The sequence below is a fragment of the Camarhynchus parvulus genome, unplaced genomic scaffold (assembly GCF_901933205.1).
Source record: "Camarhynchus parvulus unplaced genomic scaffold, STF_HiC, whole genome shotgun sequence".
Lineage (NCBI taxonomy): Eukaryota > Metazoa > Chordata > Aves > Passeriformes > Thraupidae > Camarhynchus > Camarhynchus parvulus.
Window position 1 is genome coordinate 9,233 of NW_022148364.1, and position 15,768 is coordinate 25,000.

The following is a 15,768-nucleotide window of genomic DNA, read 5'->3' on the forward strand; positions in this document are numbered from 1 at the left end:
GTGGCACAAGTGGCACCGGCCTCAGTGTGTGGCCCTGCAAATGGACCCCAGAGAGACCGCGGGGAGGCACCAGGGGTTGTGGCACAGCGTGGAGACTCTGCTACGGGGGGAACAGGGCTCCCTCCCCTCTCTGTCCTTGCTTGTGGCTGTGTCAGTGCCTGGCTGGAATTCCAACCAGTCCCTGCAGACTCTGAGACCAGGGCAGCCCCAAAGATGGGCTGTGCCAGGGGCTGCAGCTCTGATGGGAACAGCCAGGAAAGTGGATTCCTCTGACCTGAATCATGCAGGGTGGCTGCCAGTGAAGAGGCACCAGATGAGTCACCGCTGTTCACACTGGGCTGGGCACAGGGATGTGCCCCAACTGGCCCAACTGGGGGACACTGGAGTGGGCAGGGTCCCCACACAGCACCAGGATGGGACCTGGCCACCAGCCCCTTCCCACACAGCACTGGGACACCCGAGTCAGCACCTCTGAGCACAGGAGTGGGGCCAGAGTGATGCTGGCAAAGTGGGGGGCTGTGCTTGCGCCCCCCATCCTGCCAGCGCCAGGCAGGGCAAGGGAGCTCCCCAGGAACAGCAACACCCAGACCCGATGGCACAGCCACCCCCAGGATAGACACAGGGCTGGCAGGAGCTCTCCGTGCTGATGTGAGGACCAAATTTGTGTTAAAGCCCCACAGCTCCCCGAGGCCAGGGGGACTCCAGTTTGGCCAGTCTCGGGGGTCTCTGCGGGGGCCGTGCTGGCACGGAGGAGCACTGCCGTCACTCGGGGCCCGGCAGCACCGCGGCCACGTCAGCTCTCTTATCAGCCCCCTGACGGCTGCTGCTGGGCCATGGCTGTGTCCCAGCCCGGGCAGGGCAGGGGGGCCGCCCTTCATCATCGGGGACCGCCACTTAGCCCTGGGCCTCTCTTTACTCCCTTTTTTTCCCCTACCCAGTGGAAAACAATATTTGAGCGCCTACATCATGCTGGCGTCTCCGGAGCGGCGGGCGGCGAGCGCGGCTGACCTCAGCCCCCTCCTTCGCACGGTCCCCGGGGGCGCGGGAGGAAGCGAGCGCCGCAGCCGTGCCCAGGGGCCGTCTGGTTCCCACGCAGCGTGGCCGGGCCCATCGCCCGCCGCGGCTGGGAACACACGGTCCCGGCCCCACGCTGTGCCCGAGATGGGGTCCCTGTGCTGGGAGCAGCGCGGCTCATCCCGCTGTCCCCCAGGCTGCAGCAGCCGCTGGGGATGGGCACTCGTGTCCCGCACTGTCCGGAGCGCAGATCAGAGCCGTGCGCTCTCCCCGTGCTCCCCTTTCCCGCCCTCACCCCGACTGCCGGTCACGGACCCGCTGTTCTCCCAGTTCTGCTCCTCCCTGGCTCGCTCCCGGCTCGCTGTGGGTGGCCCCGATTCCCCGCCCGCTCGCCCGCTCCCATCCCGGGCCGTGCCGCGGCCGGGACTCGCTGCGCCCGGTCACGGGGCGAACCTGCTGCCGCTGCCGGCGGTGCTGCCAGGGCCGGAGCTCTGCCCGCTGCCCTTCCCTCCCTGCACTGCCTGCGGGAGCGTTTGTTTCTCGTTTCTGCAGGCAGGGTGGGTGCCACAGGGACAGGGTGCATAGGGAATGTGTGCGCTCCACGCTCCGGGGATGGATGCTGAGGACACACGTGTGCACATCCAGACTGCGCCCCTGGGGGTGATGAGGACCCCACACATAAGGGATGGACCTGGCTGTCGTGGCCTGGGCTGGACCAGGAGCATTTGGCCCCAGTGGGACCTGTTCACTCCAAGCAGCTTCAGGGGCTCATGAGCTGTCAGCTGGGAGCATCGGATGGGATCACAGCTACTTCCATGGGTGTCAGCCCTGTGGCCCCACCAGCCCCAGTTTGTGTCTCTGTAGTGTCCCAGGGTAGGAAGGAGGGGACTGGAGAAACCAAACTGGGCTGTGGGGTAGGGGTCCCACACCCTGGGATGTGCTGGTGTCTGTGCATCCCTCTGCTGCAGACGTGCACACACAGGACAGTGCTCAGGAGCTGATCCCCTACAGCAGCTCAGGGTGCCAGCAATATCCGGGGCTGATGCTCCATCTGGACGCCCCGTGGCCACCCCACAGCAGGACCCTGCAGCCCCTGGGGCCGGCCAGGGCCAGGGCCGGGACCGGGGCGACGCGCGGCTCCTGGGGCCAGGCAGGAAGGAGACGTCACCGCCGTGGAGCGTAACTCAAACCAGATGGGGCTGCGCTGGCGTCCAGGCCTGCGGGGTGGTCACCGACAGGAACCGGTCAAAGGCTGCCGGCAGGAAGCGGCTGGGAGGCACGCCTGCGGCCGCCGGAGCCCGGGCTCTGGCAGCTTTAACCACTTCAGGGCCAGCCACAGCTCCCCTGGGCAAAGGGACACCAGGTCCCACCTGCCCTTGCCTGGGCATCCCACCCGATACGGGCAGATGCTGAAGATGTGAGGACACGTCTGACTGACAGCTGATCCATCCACCCATCCATGCAGTCACTCTCCCTTCCCCCATCCCCCCGGGCTGCTCGGAGCTGTTGGGTGTGTAGAACAGAAACCCCTGGCACTGTGCCTGCGCAGCCCTGCCCAGGACGTACCAGGTGGTCCCTGTGCACGGCACAGCCTGGACCCATTCCCTCTACCAGAGATGAGATTCTGCTTCCCATCCTCGTCTCACTTATCCTGCACTGTCAGGCCCCACAGGTGAGAGCAGGGCCTCCCCAGCCCCCAGAGTGGCAGCTGTGGGCTCTGGGCAGACCTGTACATTTATTTACAAGAAGGCAAGTGCTGTGGAGAGCTCCATTATGAGGCAGGGTCTCACCGGCTCTGGCTCCTGCCCGGTGGGGACAAGCCTGAAGCCCCTTCCCCTGCTCCAGCCAGTGTGGGGTGAGCAGCAATGTCTCCCCATGTCTCTCCCCAGTGTTTTTCCAGCAGACACAGAGGGCAGAGGCACTCCAGAGCAAACACACAGCCTTGGCTTGGGGGGGCTTAGCCACGGCAAAAGCCAAAGCTGGGGAGCCCCATCCCCTCCCCTTGCAGCGGCAAAGGCTGGATGCTGCAAATCCCGGGGGATGCCCATCCTCTGGATGCTGCCAATCCCGGGCGATGCCCATCCTCTGGCAGCACCGGGAAGGCCCGAGGGGTGCAGGCAGAGAGGACGGGGATCGGGACAAGGCTCGGGAGCTGGAGCAGCACCTCTCTCCCCTCTCCCGGTCCCAGCGGGTCCCGCGGAGCCCCCGCACGGGGCGGGGAGCTGGCGGCCGCGGCGGCGGAGCAGTTCCGCTGTGTTGGTGGTCGGGTGAGCGGCGCCGGCCGGAGCGGGGAGCGCGGCCCAGCTGCTCTGCATTAGCCCGCCTCGCTCATCGCGATCTGCCGGGGACGGGTGAAGCAGAGGTTGTGTTTTTCCCCCGCTGGCAGAACCGAAGGGCAGGGAGGGCAGCAGGAACACAAAGCCTCCTTCTTTCCTCGTTGGCTCCCAGCTGGGGACGCCGCTGGAAGCGTGCTTGCTGCTTCCTCCCTTCCTGTGCGAGCAGCAGCTCGGGGCCAGCTCCGCTCCCACATGCCCAGCTGGCCAGGAGGAGGTGCTTGAGCCCCGGCTCCGCTGCCAAGGCACCGGGGTGAGGCTCCGCGGTGCCCTCCAGCATCATCGCCGAGCCACAGAGCTGGGGAGGGAGGTCGGGCAGTGCAGGGGCCAGCGGCAGTGAAGGCAGGCAGGGCTGCGGCATTTACAGGCAGAGAGGGCACATTTGAGTCCAAAAGCAGCAAGCACCAGGCGGCCGAGGCAGCGGGATCACACCGGAATGGCCTTGCTCCTCCTCCGAGGGCACGAGAAGGAAGCGTGAGCAGAGCAGAGGTGCTGCAGGTCGGGCATCACGCAGCCAGGCCAGGGCCAGAGCTGAGATCAGAAACCTTCACTCCGGAGCAGCCTCACAGTCTGAGACTGAGCAGTGATGTGGTCCTGAGTGCAGTGGGACCAGCTCGACAGAGCTGCTCCAGACTGGTGGGGGTCCCTCTCAAGTGGTTCCTTTCTGGCCTTGGCTCCCCTGGGAGCCCAGCTCAGATGCCCAGCGCTGTCAGGGACCCCGAGCTGGTGATCTTCCTGAAGCGGTTGGCAGCGCACACCCCGATGAAATTTTTCTGTGAAAGGGAAGAGGAAAGATTCTCATCCTCTGGCAAGGGCCGTGGCACTGAAGGTTGAGCCAGACCCCATTCTGGGGCCTGACTCTACTCCTGCCTCTAAAACCTGCTCTTGGGATCAGCTCAGGAATAACCACCACAAAGGGGCCTGGGCTGGATGGGGGTGTTACCTCAGGGGCATCCACGCTCAGGGGTCCCCAGCCCTGTGTCCCAGCTGCCAGCAGCACAGTGAGACAGAGCCCTTCTCCATGCTCCAGATGCCATCCACCAGGACAGGCAGAGCCTGGCAGCCCCTCCCAGCCCCCTCAGAAGCTGCTGACCCCCATGCCCTTGCTGGACCCCGCACCTTCCAGCGCCTCCTCATGACGTATTTCTTGAGCAGCACTTGGGACTTGAGGCGCCGGTTGGAGCGTTTGGCCTTTTCTGCCAGGTTATTGAGCCAGGGATGCTGCAGGCACTGGTCAGCACTCATCCGGGCACTGGGAGAGAGATGAACCCACATCAAGCCTGCTCAAGCCCCTCAGCCCCAACCACCCCCCTCTCCAGAGCCCCAAAACCCCATAACCCTGCAGGGCAGAACCAGATGGGAGGATGTGCCCAGGGGCTGGGCAGGACCCTGAGGGGTCCAGCACATCCTGCTTGGGACAGGTGTCCCTGCAGGGATTCAGGGCTCTGCTGGGGACAATCAGAGTGGGGCAGAGCCCCATGGGGTTAACTCAGTGCTGGACCCAGGGGATGCTGCTGGCCCTGGTGAAGAGGCAGCATGTGGTACCTGGGCCAGCTCTGGGGATGCCCATCCCAGGACCCCACGGCCACTGCCAGCCTCACACCTCTTATCCTTGATGATGAGGTTGGAGACGAAGTCCTTGGCCTCATTGGAGACACTCTCAAAGGTCTCCTCATCAAAGTACCAGTTGGCAGCCAGGACATTGTTGAGGGTCTCGGTGTCATCGTCACCCAAGAAGGGGGAGAGACCGCTGAGCCTGGGGGTGAGAGAGGTGAGGAGTCAGGTGCTCTCAGGCTTCAGCACCTCCCAGACCCCCTGGAACAGAGCCAGTCTGGCCAGGGATGTTCCAGGGGTGTGCTGCCACCATCCTGCCTGCAGCCAGGCTGAGCCTCTTCTTGCCCTCCAGCCCCACACAGCCATCTCCCCATCCAGGACCCCCACCTGCCACCCCAGGTGCCTGGGGACAGCTCTGCACCCAGGGGGGCTGTGCCCCAGCAGCAGAGCTCCCCAGCTGGCACTGGCAGCCCCTGCCCAGCCCTGACGTACAGCATGTAGGTGATGACGCCCATGCTCCACATGTCTGTGGTGTAGGAGACCTGCTCGTAGTTGACCACCTCAGGGGACAGGAATTCAGGGGTGCCAAAGTTCACTTTCAGCTTCTCATTGGGATTGTACCTGCAGTCGAGGAGGGGTGCAAGTCAGCACAAGGGGGACAGGCTGCTCCCCCAAACCACTGCCCCTCTCTCAGCAGATGCTGCCCTCCCCAGCTAGTCAGGGAGTGCTGTGGCCAAAATAATGGCCTGGAGAAAGTCTTGGGGCTCCTGGTACCCAAAGGCACACAGAGATAAAGGGTGGAAGGGGAACAGGGAGGAGGGACAGAGCTGAGAAAGAAAACCTCACCTTCGAGCCAGCCCAAAGTCGATGATCTTCACCATGTGCCCGGTGGCAGCCACACAGAGGATGTTCTCAGGCTGTGGGGACAGGGTGACCATTGCCCCACCACCCAGACAGGACATCCCCACTGCACAGATCCAGCAGCCCATGGATCCCGCAGCTGACCCACACCAGAGCAGTGCTGACCCACAGGCACCCCCCCCACAGCCAGCCAGTGTCCCGCTGTCCCCCTCGGCCCTGCCACTGTCACCCCCAGCCAGGCACCTTGAGGTCGAGGTGGAGGACGCCCATGTGGTGCATGAAGCGGATGCCCTCGCAGATCTGCCGCACGAACACCATGCAGTCCACCTCGGTCAGGTGGTAATCGTCATCGATGATCCGCTCAAAGAGCTCACCACCCTCCACGCTGCATGGGGATGGACCTTGGGGTCACTCTGGGGGGAACTCCCTGCCCCAAGCCATCCTCCTGCAGAGCTCCTTGTCCTCCTGAGGGCTCTGGCCCAGCTCCACCACGGGGGTGCTGAGCAGAACCAGGGTGGGATGTGGCATTTTCGGGTTGGACAGCCCCAAGGCAGGCATAGGCACTCACAATTCCATGAAGAGGATGATCTCCCGGGGCGTTTCGATGGCATCGTAGAGCTGGATGAGATTGTGGTGGTTCAGCTGGTTCATCACATCGATCTCCAGCAGCACCATCTCCTGCAGAAGGAGCCCCAGTGTGGGGTGTCAGCCCTGGCTGTGCCACTGGGACAGGCTGTGTCCCCGCACCAGGGACACAGAGTGTAACACTGCCACCACCTGCCCGGCGTCGTTCAGACCTTGTCCTTCGCTCCCTGCTTCCGGATCACTTTGGCTGCCAGCTTGAGCCCCGTCTCCTTCTCTGTGCACGTGTGGACTTCACCAAACTTGCCCCTGTGGAGGGAAGGAGGAAGGCAGAGAGGGAGAAGTGCCCCCACCATCAGCCCCCGGGCTGCTGGGGACCCTCACACCGCACTGTGGCGCTGCTCTGACTGCCCGAGGCACCCACCCACCATGACCACAGGAGTCCCACCGACACAACGCCGCTGCCCAAGGCTGGAGGGACAGTGGGACAGTGCCAGGAGAAGCACTGGGGCCCCTCCTTACCCGCCCAGGATCTCCTTGGAGCTGAGGCTGAACTGGGAGCTGACGCTGGCGGAGCGCAGGGTGACGATGCGGTGGGCGAAGGGCGCTGGCGGCGGGGGGACATCGTCTGCCAAAGACAAAGGAGGAGCTGAGCAGGGAATCTGCTGTCCAGGGGACCCCACTCTGGGTACCCCGGGCTGCCCAGTGTGGAGTGAAGACAGGCACCCAGCCAAGCCTGGGGGGGCAGGGTGTGGCCAGGTACTGAGTGCTGGGCTGTGAGCCAGAGGCTCCTGGCTGGGGATGCACTGGATGATGCAGCAACCCCTGAAGGGTCTCTCATTATTGCCCACAGCATTGCCCTGCTGCATGGCACCAACCCTGCTCCATGGAACCCTGCTCCATGGCACCCACTCCCTTCCATGGCACCCACTCCCCTCCATGGCACTCTGTTCCATGGCACCCACCTTACTCCATGACAGCCACCCCCACCAACCCACATGTCACATTCACCCTTTCCAGGCCATGTCATTGTCACCCTCTCCATGCCACCACCTCCTGCTCACCCTCCCAGGACAGACCCCACTCACAGGGCACCCCCTGCACACATTCCTGAGCCTCCTTTTCCCAGGGGAGAGCAGGACCCAGCCTCACAGGGATCCCCACAGGCACCCACTGCCCCCACGTCCTGCCATCCCCACAAGGACAGTGGTGCAGGATATGAGGACATGCTGTCCCCTGCCACCAGCCAGACAGTCACTGTCACTCTCCAGGCTCCTCTTCCTCACAGTCAGTGTGGCCAGAGCAGGCCAGGAGGGGACGCGATGTATTTAGCCCTGTTTACAGTGAAAGGGGAGCTCGGAGGCCACCAGGCAGGTGACAAGCCAAGGACAGGAGCTGGCAGCACGGAGGGCAGTGTGGGCAGCAGGCAGGGCCAGGGATCCCAGGTCATCACTGCACAGAGTGTCTGGGGGATAAGGAAAAGGCAGGTACCTCATGGCCTTACCCAATATCTCAAAAGGGTCTTCTTTCCCAAAATCGGGGGTGAGGTAGGGGCTGGGGGGTGGCTTTGCCTCTGTCAAAGATGGTTCCACCCCAGGTCCAGGCTGCTCCACCACCCCAGCAGGATCCGGGGGCTGCCCTGGGGCACTGGGCAATGTCCTCTCCTGAGGGGTGCCGCAGGGTTCCAGGGGCTGCAGGTCCCCCAGGGCTGGTGGGCCATGGCCAGGCTCTGTCAGACCCTCTTTTGGCTCCACCATCGTGGTCTCCTCTTCTATTGTCTCCATCTCTGCCCAGGGCTGCTCCTCCCTGGAAGCAGGAGTGGGAGGTGAGCAGAGCCCAGCCAGCAGCTCCTGAGCCCAGCACCCAGAGAGCCAGGGCTCCCTGGAGCAGTGAGGGGGATCCCCCCATCCCAGCAGGGTGTGGGTACCTGTGGCAGGCAGCTGGGCAGCTCAGGCTCTGCAGCAGAGCCGGGCGTGGGGGCTCGGGGACCGTTGGTGGCTGTCCCTCTGTCCCCTTGGACACTTCCTCCCCTTCACCCTGAGCCTCCACCACAGCCATGGCCGCTGCCTCCGTGGGCTCCACAGCCCCATCCCCAGCCTCTGCTCCAGGTGTGGGAGGCTCCACCTCTGCAGCTTTCTTCCCTCCATCCTGAGCCTTTGCAGTAGCTGAGACCTTCTCCTTTTTAGATTCTTTCCCTTCATCCCCAGCCTTTGGTGCAATCATGGATTTTTCCACCTTTGCAGTTTTCTTCGCTCCATCCTGCACCTTCACAGCTGCTGGGGACTTCTCCTTTGCGGGCTCTTTTTTTCCTCCACCTTGAGCTGTTTTTTCAGCTGGTGTTTTCTCCGCTTTTGCTGCTGCCTTCTCTCCATCCTGAGCCTTAGCAGCATCTGGGGCTTTCTCCTTTGCAGGAGTTATGGCTTTCTCCTTCACTGAATCTGGGGCTTCCTCTTTCACTGAATCTGGGGCTTTCTCCTTTACTGAATCTGGGGCTTCCTCTTTCACTGAATCTGGGGCTTTCTCCTTTACTGAATCTGGGGCTTTCTCCTTCCCTGGAGCTGGAGGCTTCTCCTTTGTGGGCTCCCCTTTGCTGCCATCCAGGGCCTTTTTAACTGTTGGGGCTTTTTCTGCCTTTACCACTTTATTCTTCCCATTCTGAGCCTTTGCAGCATTTGGAGCCTTCTCCTTTGCAGCAGTTGTGGTTTTCTCCTTGGCAGGTTTGGTATCAGCTGGGGCTTGCTCTGCCTTTGCATCTTGCTTCCCTTCATCCAGAGCTTTAGCAGTGGCTGGGACCTCCTGTTTTGCAGCCCCTGTGATTTTCTCCTTTGCAGCCTCTCCTTTGCCTCCATCCTGAGCCTGAGCTGCAGCCAAAGCTGTTTCCTCCACAGGTTTTGCCTTCCCTTCTTCAGAGTTTGCTGCAGCCAGAGCCTTCTCCTCAGTGGACTCTGCTTTTCCACCATTCTCAGCCCCTGACCCACCAGGTGCTTCCTCCTTCTTGGGCTTGTCCTTTCCTCCATCCTGTGCCTCGGTTACAGCCAGGCCCTTCCCCTCCACGGGCTCATCCTTCCCTCCATCCTTAGCCGCCTTTGCAGCAGCTGAAGCCTTTCCTCCTTTGACCTCGCCTGCAGCTGGAGCTTTCTTCTTCCCAGGCTTCTCTCTCTCATCCTTCCCTGCACCCTGGGCCTCAGTGGGAGCCGGCACCTTGTCCCCGGGGGATGCTGCCTGCCCTTCATCAGCTGCTGCCTGTCCTCCACCGCGCTGCACAGCCGAGTCCTCCTCTCCTGGAGCTGCTTCCCGGAGCTCTGGAGCAGCCCGGGCTGTCTCCTGCTCCGGCTCTGCCGTCTCTCCTCCAACCTTCTCCTGCCCAGGCCCATCCGTGCCGGTGTCCCGTGTCGCGGTGGCGGCTGGCGCTGTCCCTGCCTGGGGCTGGGCAGCTGCGGGCGCTGCGCTGCCCTCGGGTTCGGGGGGCGCTGCCCCTCCAGCCCCAGCGGTGCCGGCGCCACCCGCGCCTCCACCCTGCTCCATGGGGCTCTCCAGGCAGGAGGCGGCTGCCCTGCGGCGCTCCCGGCTCGGCGAGGCTCCTGCGGGGCAGAAAGCGGCAGCTGAGGGCTCGCCGGACCCGACACCCTGCAGAGGGGACGGCAGGAGCCGGGCAGAGCTCTGCTCCTGCAGGGATGAGCTCCCGCCGGGATGAGCGGCTGCCGCAGCGGGAACTGTGTCCCCGCAGCCCCGCCGGCGGCTCCCGGGCCGGTGGCACCGAGCCAGGGACCCCACGTGGCCACCAGAGCCGGCACCGTCCCATTGTGCCCCGATATCTGCCCGCGGTGACTGATCGATGGCCTGACCCCGGCACCTGTCACCGGGTGCCCGCGGCCTCCGGCGTGCGAACCGCCAGCGCGGCGCGGCCAGGGGGACAATTTAAGGCCACATCCCACCGTGGCAGGGCAGGAGACAGCGGCTTCCGGCCCCGGGCTGGCAGTGGGGATGAGGAGAGATGAGCATTCCCGGCACGGCCCCACCGCTGCTCCCCCTGAAGCGCACAGGAGCTCCAGCCATGCAGGCAAACCCCATCTGCTCAGGGGCCCCCCAGACCCCACACCCAGCAGCCGCCAGCGCTTCTCGTGTCCCTGCCCAGGGGTAACCAGCTCCACCAAGGGGACCTGTTGGTGCCTGTACCTGCGCTGGCCTCCAGCCCAGCCCCTGATCCCCAAATCCCCTGGGCTGTTCTGCCCTGGGCTCCCCTGCCCTCCTGTGCCCGGTCATCTCTCCTCACCCTGTCCCAAACACCTCCCTGTGCAGCCGTGCAGAGCCCGGGACAGCTCAGCTCCAGAACAAACCCAGCAGGGACCACCCCAGTGCCGGGGAAGCTGCTGCTGCTCTGCCGGAACGGGAGCTGTAGCAGAGCAGTCCCTGGGAGAGCGCTCCCACATCCCGCAGCTCAGCACAGGAAGCCCGTGGGGATGGACGTGTTCTTCCCAGGGCTGGGGGCTCTGCTGTCTGCAGGACCCCCCATCACCCCACCCCAGATCAGAAGCCGTGCAGCCCCCCCGGCCCCGTTACCTGGGTCCCGGTGCCGCGGGCAGTCAGCGGGGCAGCATCCGCACTGTGGCAGCGCCGGGGGAGCAGCCTCTTCTATGCCGGCTGTAATGGAGCCGGATTAGCGGGGCAGAGGAGGATCCCTTACAGCGGCGGGAGCCGGCCCACTGCGCCTTTCCCAGCACCTGTTCCTGCTGGAGCCCGTTCAAAGGACACGCCACTCTTGCCTGTCCCCCGTGGGCCGGGGACATGCAGACACGGGGCAGGGATGGACTTGCCTCCTGCTCCAGCACAGCACCACAGGCAGGGCTGGCACTGGGCACAGTGACACCCCAAAACCATCCCATGGCGGTGGCCTGGGTGAGCTAGACAGGGCACACAGGTGACTAAGGCCCTCCAAGGTGCCCACAGGTGACACAAGGTGGCCACTGGCCAGCCCATGGGGATGGTGGCCAGGAGCAGCTGGTGATGGAGCTGGCCCCTGTTCTGGTGAGCTGTGGCCAGCCCTGCCCACTGGCACTGGCCCCTTGGGCTCTGTGGGGATGATGTGGCACCTCTGGGCACTTCCACTGGGCCTTGATGAAGGTGGCAGCAGCTGGGAGCTGGGCACTGGCCAGCGGCTGCAGCTTTCCCTAGGAAGCAGTTGAAAGACTTTCTGCAAAATCAAATGTTTTGAGAATCAGGGGAAGAAACAGAGGAGCTGGAGGCTCCAGAGGGATTGGACTGTGTGTATGGGTGCTGCACGGGCATTGCCAGCTCCTGCTGGGGTGCTGCACCCCAGGACACACCTCAGGCACTGTGTGGGGCTGAATCCTGGCATTTGCTGGAGGAGTGTGACTCTCCCCAGGCCCAGGCTGGCCAGGTGCCTCCAGGGAGGCTGAGGTTACCCTGGGCTCCTCCAGCCTCAGCCCCTGCCAGCCTGGTCCTACCTCCCATCTCCCCACAGCCACACAAAGCTCAGGTCCTGCCAGACACCAAACCTGGCTGCTTAAACCTTGCTTTGCTCTCTCCTTCGTTCAAACCTTACCTGTGGCAGGGCTGGAGGCTACAGCAGCAAAGGAGGTTGGGGAGGCTGCCCTGGCCATCCATGATGGAGCTGAATCAATGCCACCAACAAGCAGCAGCAGCCCCCCAAGAGGAGTGCTCACATTGCCTACAGCACCTCTCAGGAGGACCAGCACTGCTCGGGCAGTGCTGCTGCTCCACATTGGCAAATCCCAGCTCCCAGTGAGCCACCAGCATCTGTGTGCCACAGCCTGGGGTCAGACTTTGCCAGTGGTTCACATGCAGCATTGAAACGGAGAAAAGCCAGGATGGGAGCACATCTGTTCCTGTCCTTGAGGTGCTGCTGTCTCACCTGTCCCTGCCCTGTCCTGAGGCACCCACCATCAACACCTCAATGCAAGAGCAACACTTGCTCAGTGGGACACAGCCAGAGACTCCTGAGCAGATGTGGAGCTGTCCTGCTCCAGCCTTCACAGCTGGGATTTGTGGCTTCAGCAAAGCCAGCTCCTTTCCTGGAATCCAGGGCAGGACTTGGCATGTGATGAGCACCAGCAGGGATAATGCAGGAGCAGGCACACAGCTCCAGCTCACTGATGTGTTCGTGCAGTTGGGTACAAGCAGAGGTTGGAGCACCACCAGCAGCCACAGTTCTTGGTGACAATGACACACACACTGCCCAGCCCTGGCACAGCCACCACTCCTGTGATGAGTGGGAGTCCCCCACCTTGGCCTCTGTAGGGCCACAGTCAGCAGTAACTGGCCAGATGCTGTGCCGGGCCAGCGGAGCCTCTGCCCATCGACTGTCATCGCCAACATACAGCTTGGAATTGCCTCTCTCCTCCTCCAGCGGGGCTGCCAGGCACCTGGAGGCCACCAGTGTCACTTCAGGCACATACTGCCACCACTCCGCCAGCCTTTGGCTCTGCACCCTCCTGGCAAACCCGAGGTGGAAGCACATCCATGCCAGGCATGAGGCAGAGCCATGCCCCACAGCCCCCTTGGAGCTCTTGGTGTGGTGGACACTGGGATAAAATTCTCCAAGGAGAGCAGGAGCAAGCAGCTGGACACCAGCCAGCCTTTCTGGGATGCTTGCAATCTTCCACGCTCCCTGGGAGCAAGGCTGGTCCGGGCACAAATCCCGGCACAAGGTGAGGAAGCAAAGCCCTAGGCAGGGGTACTGGGGAGCCATGACTTCCAGAGGCAATGGGGGACCCTGGTTTGGCATTATCACAGATAAAATTAATCTGTGGGCAGAGAGAAATAAGCTGAAATCAGACCTTTGGGAAGAAGGAATTGTAGAATTGAAGGGCAGTATCTGTTCCACCCCAGGATTTCAGATTCCTTGGTCCAAAACCACATGCCCAGGGAGCAGCACAGTGCCCTGAGGCTCTGCAAACCAGCCACCACCCAAGCTTACCAGCCTGGGCTTGGGGGTTTTTTTCTCCCTTCCCATTCAGGAACTTAAGCCAGAGCCTACATTGGCTGCAGCTGGGAAACAGCCTGTCCTGGGGCTCTCTGGCAGCGCCTCAAGCACGCTGTTCCCTGGCGACGCCGTTGTCACAACTGCGGCAGCACACTTTAACCTTTACGTTTACCCTGGGAAGGGAGGCTCTGCGGGGCCAAAGCCGGCCCATTCCCGGGAAACCCGACACCCCTGCTAAATCGAGCGGCAGGGAAGGCTGAACAACATCCCCACCTGAATCCCAGCCATGCTGCTGAAACACAAACCAGCCGGGTTGTCTGGCTTCGCTGCTTCCATCAGAACCAGGGCTTCCACCATCGTGTCATGACAGGTGTCAGCAAGGTGATGGGGAAAGACAAGGAAAAATCCCAACATCATCAACAGAGCATCCAGAGTGATGTGGCCATCAGCAGCAGCACCAGGACCTGCCCAGATCCAGGAGTTCTTGCCAGGTTCAAGCCAGGTCACACAAGCAGCTGCAAAGGTTTCCCAGTGGTGACAGAAGGGAGAAGCAAAGCTGTGATCTGAGAGCATCATCAAGCCTTTCCATAAGAATTTATTCACCAGATAATTTCATCTTGCAATCAACATGAAAGTCCAGGAAAGCATTGGCTGCCTTTAAGTTCCAGCCCTAGTCTGTGTTCAGCAAATTATTTTGATAACAAATTGAGTATAGCCCAACTAGAAGAGCAGAGGAAATTTTGTGCCCAGATCTCCTCTCCTTCAAATCTTTGCTCTCAAGGCACGCACGTAAGGGTGATGACCTTTGAGTACTGGAATACAAAAATGTGTTTGCAAAATCCACACAGAGAATATAGATTTTACATCAGTTTCTCAACCTACCCTAACTCTAAAGGGAGGTGTTGCGAAAGCACTTAGTTAAATCCCAGCCTGTTACTCCCATCCTGTAAATTTGTTCTCCCCAGCAGAAAAGTCACCTGCCACCCTTTTCCTGCTGAAACCTTGGCCAAACCCCATCCTCTCCAACATCCAGCTCCTTCAGTAATTTTTATACTTTGTACACTCGAGCAGTTTTCCCACCATGTCACCACTTCCCTCCTAATTAAGAGAACAGGTCCCACATCCCAGCCCGTGAGAACCTGGTGGGTGACTCCAAGATCATACAAACACCCCAGAGCCTTGGAGGCACAGCTGCCTGAGGCTCCTGCCCCTGTTTGCAGTGCATGGGGAATACAAGAGTCCATGTCTGGGGGAAGATGTAATGTCTTTTATTAGACCCAAATGATACCATTGGGGAAAAAATACTGCCAAGCTGTCAGGCACACAACCCCTTCCTCAAGGCAGAAGAGGCCATGTAGGGCCATCAGGGAAATCCAGCTGCTTCGTCCTTCAGAGCTCAGTGGCTGCTCCAGTTCCACGGCCTCATGATCCTGCTTGCCTTCACATTCTTCAGCAGCTCATCATCATTCCAGCTTCCCCCTGACTCATCATAAATATTTGCTGCTTCTGCTGCCCACACGCTGCCTTCTCCAGAGCTGGCACTCGAGGAAAAAACATCTGAGGTTCTGTGATGTCCCCAGCCAGCAGCAGATCACAGGGAACAGCCCCACCACGACAGAAATGGGGTAGAGGCAGACAGGTCAGATCCACGTGGATTTTCATTTTCAAGAAGAGGATGCTGATATGTCCCTTGTGCTCCAGCCACTCCTGCAAATTGTCACAGCAGCAGTGACAGCAGTTTTTCTGGCTGTCCTGTAACTCTCAGCTCAGTGACATGGAGCTATCAGCAAAGTCAGAAAAATGTGGCTGAAGGCAGACTGGGTAATTAGATCAAACTTTTGGGCCAACCTCTGCCACAGCTACACAAAGATCCTCAAGAGAAGGGAAGGAAAAGCTGAAACTTGAGCAAAATGGAGCCATGTCTGAGCTCACCATTTCCAAGAACCCACACTGGCATGGGGTCATTGATCCTTTAGTACTTCCCCAAGGCTCTCATTCTCCAGCTCCTCAGTTACTAACTACATAAAACCTTTAATTTTTTTGAAGAATCCTTGTATTTCAGGGTGGGTGGCTTTTCCTCTTTTAATCCCAGCACTGAAGTTTGAGGCTGGTGCTCTTGGAAACACTCCCATAGAGACCCCAGCTGTTCTGCAATGACATCTCTTGAGCATCACACTTTTTAGGAGAATTCCTGCAGAAACATCATCCCTCAGGTCCAATAAATGTTCATCTTGGAATTTAGCTCTCTAAGGACTTTCTTCCACTGCTACCTCTCTCAATCTAGGATAAAATAGCAATTGCTTGAGGTACTTTGGCAAGAATGAGACAGCATCTCTAAGCATCCTCTTAGGTGGAATCTAACACCTAGTTCAAACTCTCTTTTTCCCCAAAAATCTGAACAAAAAGCTACACATTCTGGGAATACTTCTTCAACAGCATCCCAGTTCAGAAGAAATGAAA

The 15,768-nt window shown here is 61.0% G+C and overlaps 1 protein-coding gene across 1 annotated transcript; it reads right to left on the minus strand.

The window, feature by feature from the left end:
* Positions 1-4,039: 4,039 nt before the first annotated feature.
* On the minus strand, positions 4,040-9,869 carry MYLK2 (myosin light chain kinase 2). Its single transcript, XM_030970355.1, has 11 exons — positions 8,272-9,869; positions 7,849-8,150; positions 6,867-6,972; positions 6,560-6,653; positions 6,331-6,440; positions 6,006-6,147; positions 5,748-5,818; positions 5,394-5,522; positions 4,951-5,103; positions 4,467-4,599; positions 4,040-4,120 (listed from the first exon to the last, which is right to left on the minus strand). Exons 1-11 carry the CDS (start codon positions 9,867-9,869, stop codon positions 4,040-4,042), a joined length of 2,919 nt encoding a protein of 972 aa, XP_030826215.1.
* Positions 9,870-15,768: the final 5,899 nt, after the last annotated feature.

Bases quoted from the DNA above. Each gene is read 5' to 3' on its own strand.
- MYLK2 (XM_030970355.1), bottom strand. From the start codon at position 9,869: ATGGAGCAGGGTGGAGGCGCGGGTGGCGCCGGCACCGCTGGGGCTGGA. The intron at 5,819-6,005 runs GTGCCTGGCTGG...CTGTCCCCACAG, and splicing joins TCCTCCACCTCGACCTCAAG to CCTGAGAACATCCTCTGTGT. The intron at 4,121-4,466 runs GTGCGGGGTCCA...TCCCTTTCACAG, and splicing joins TCATGAGGAGGCGCTGGAAG to AAAAATTTCATCGGGGTGTG.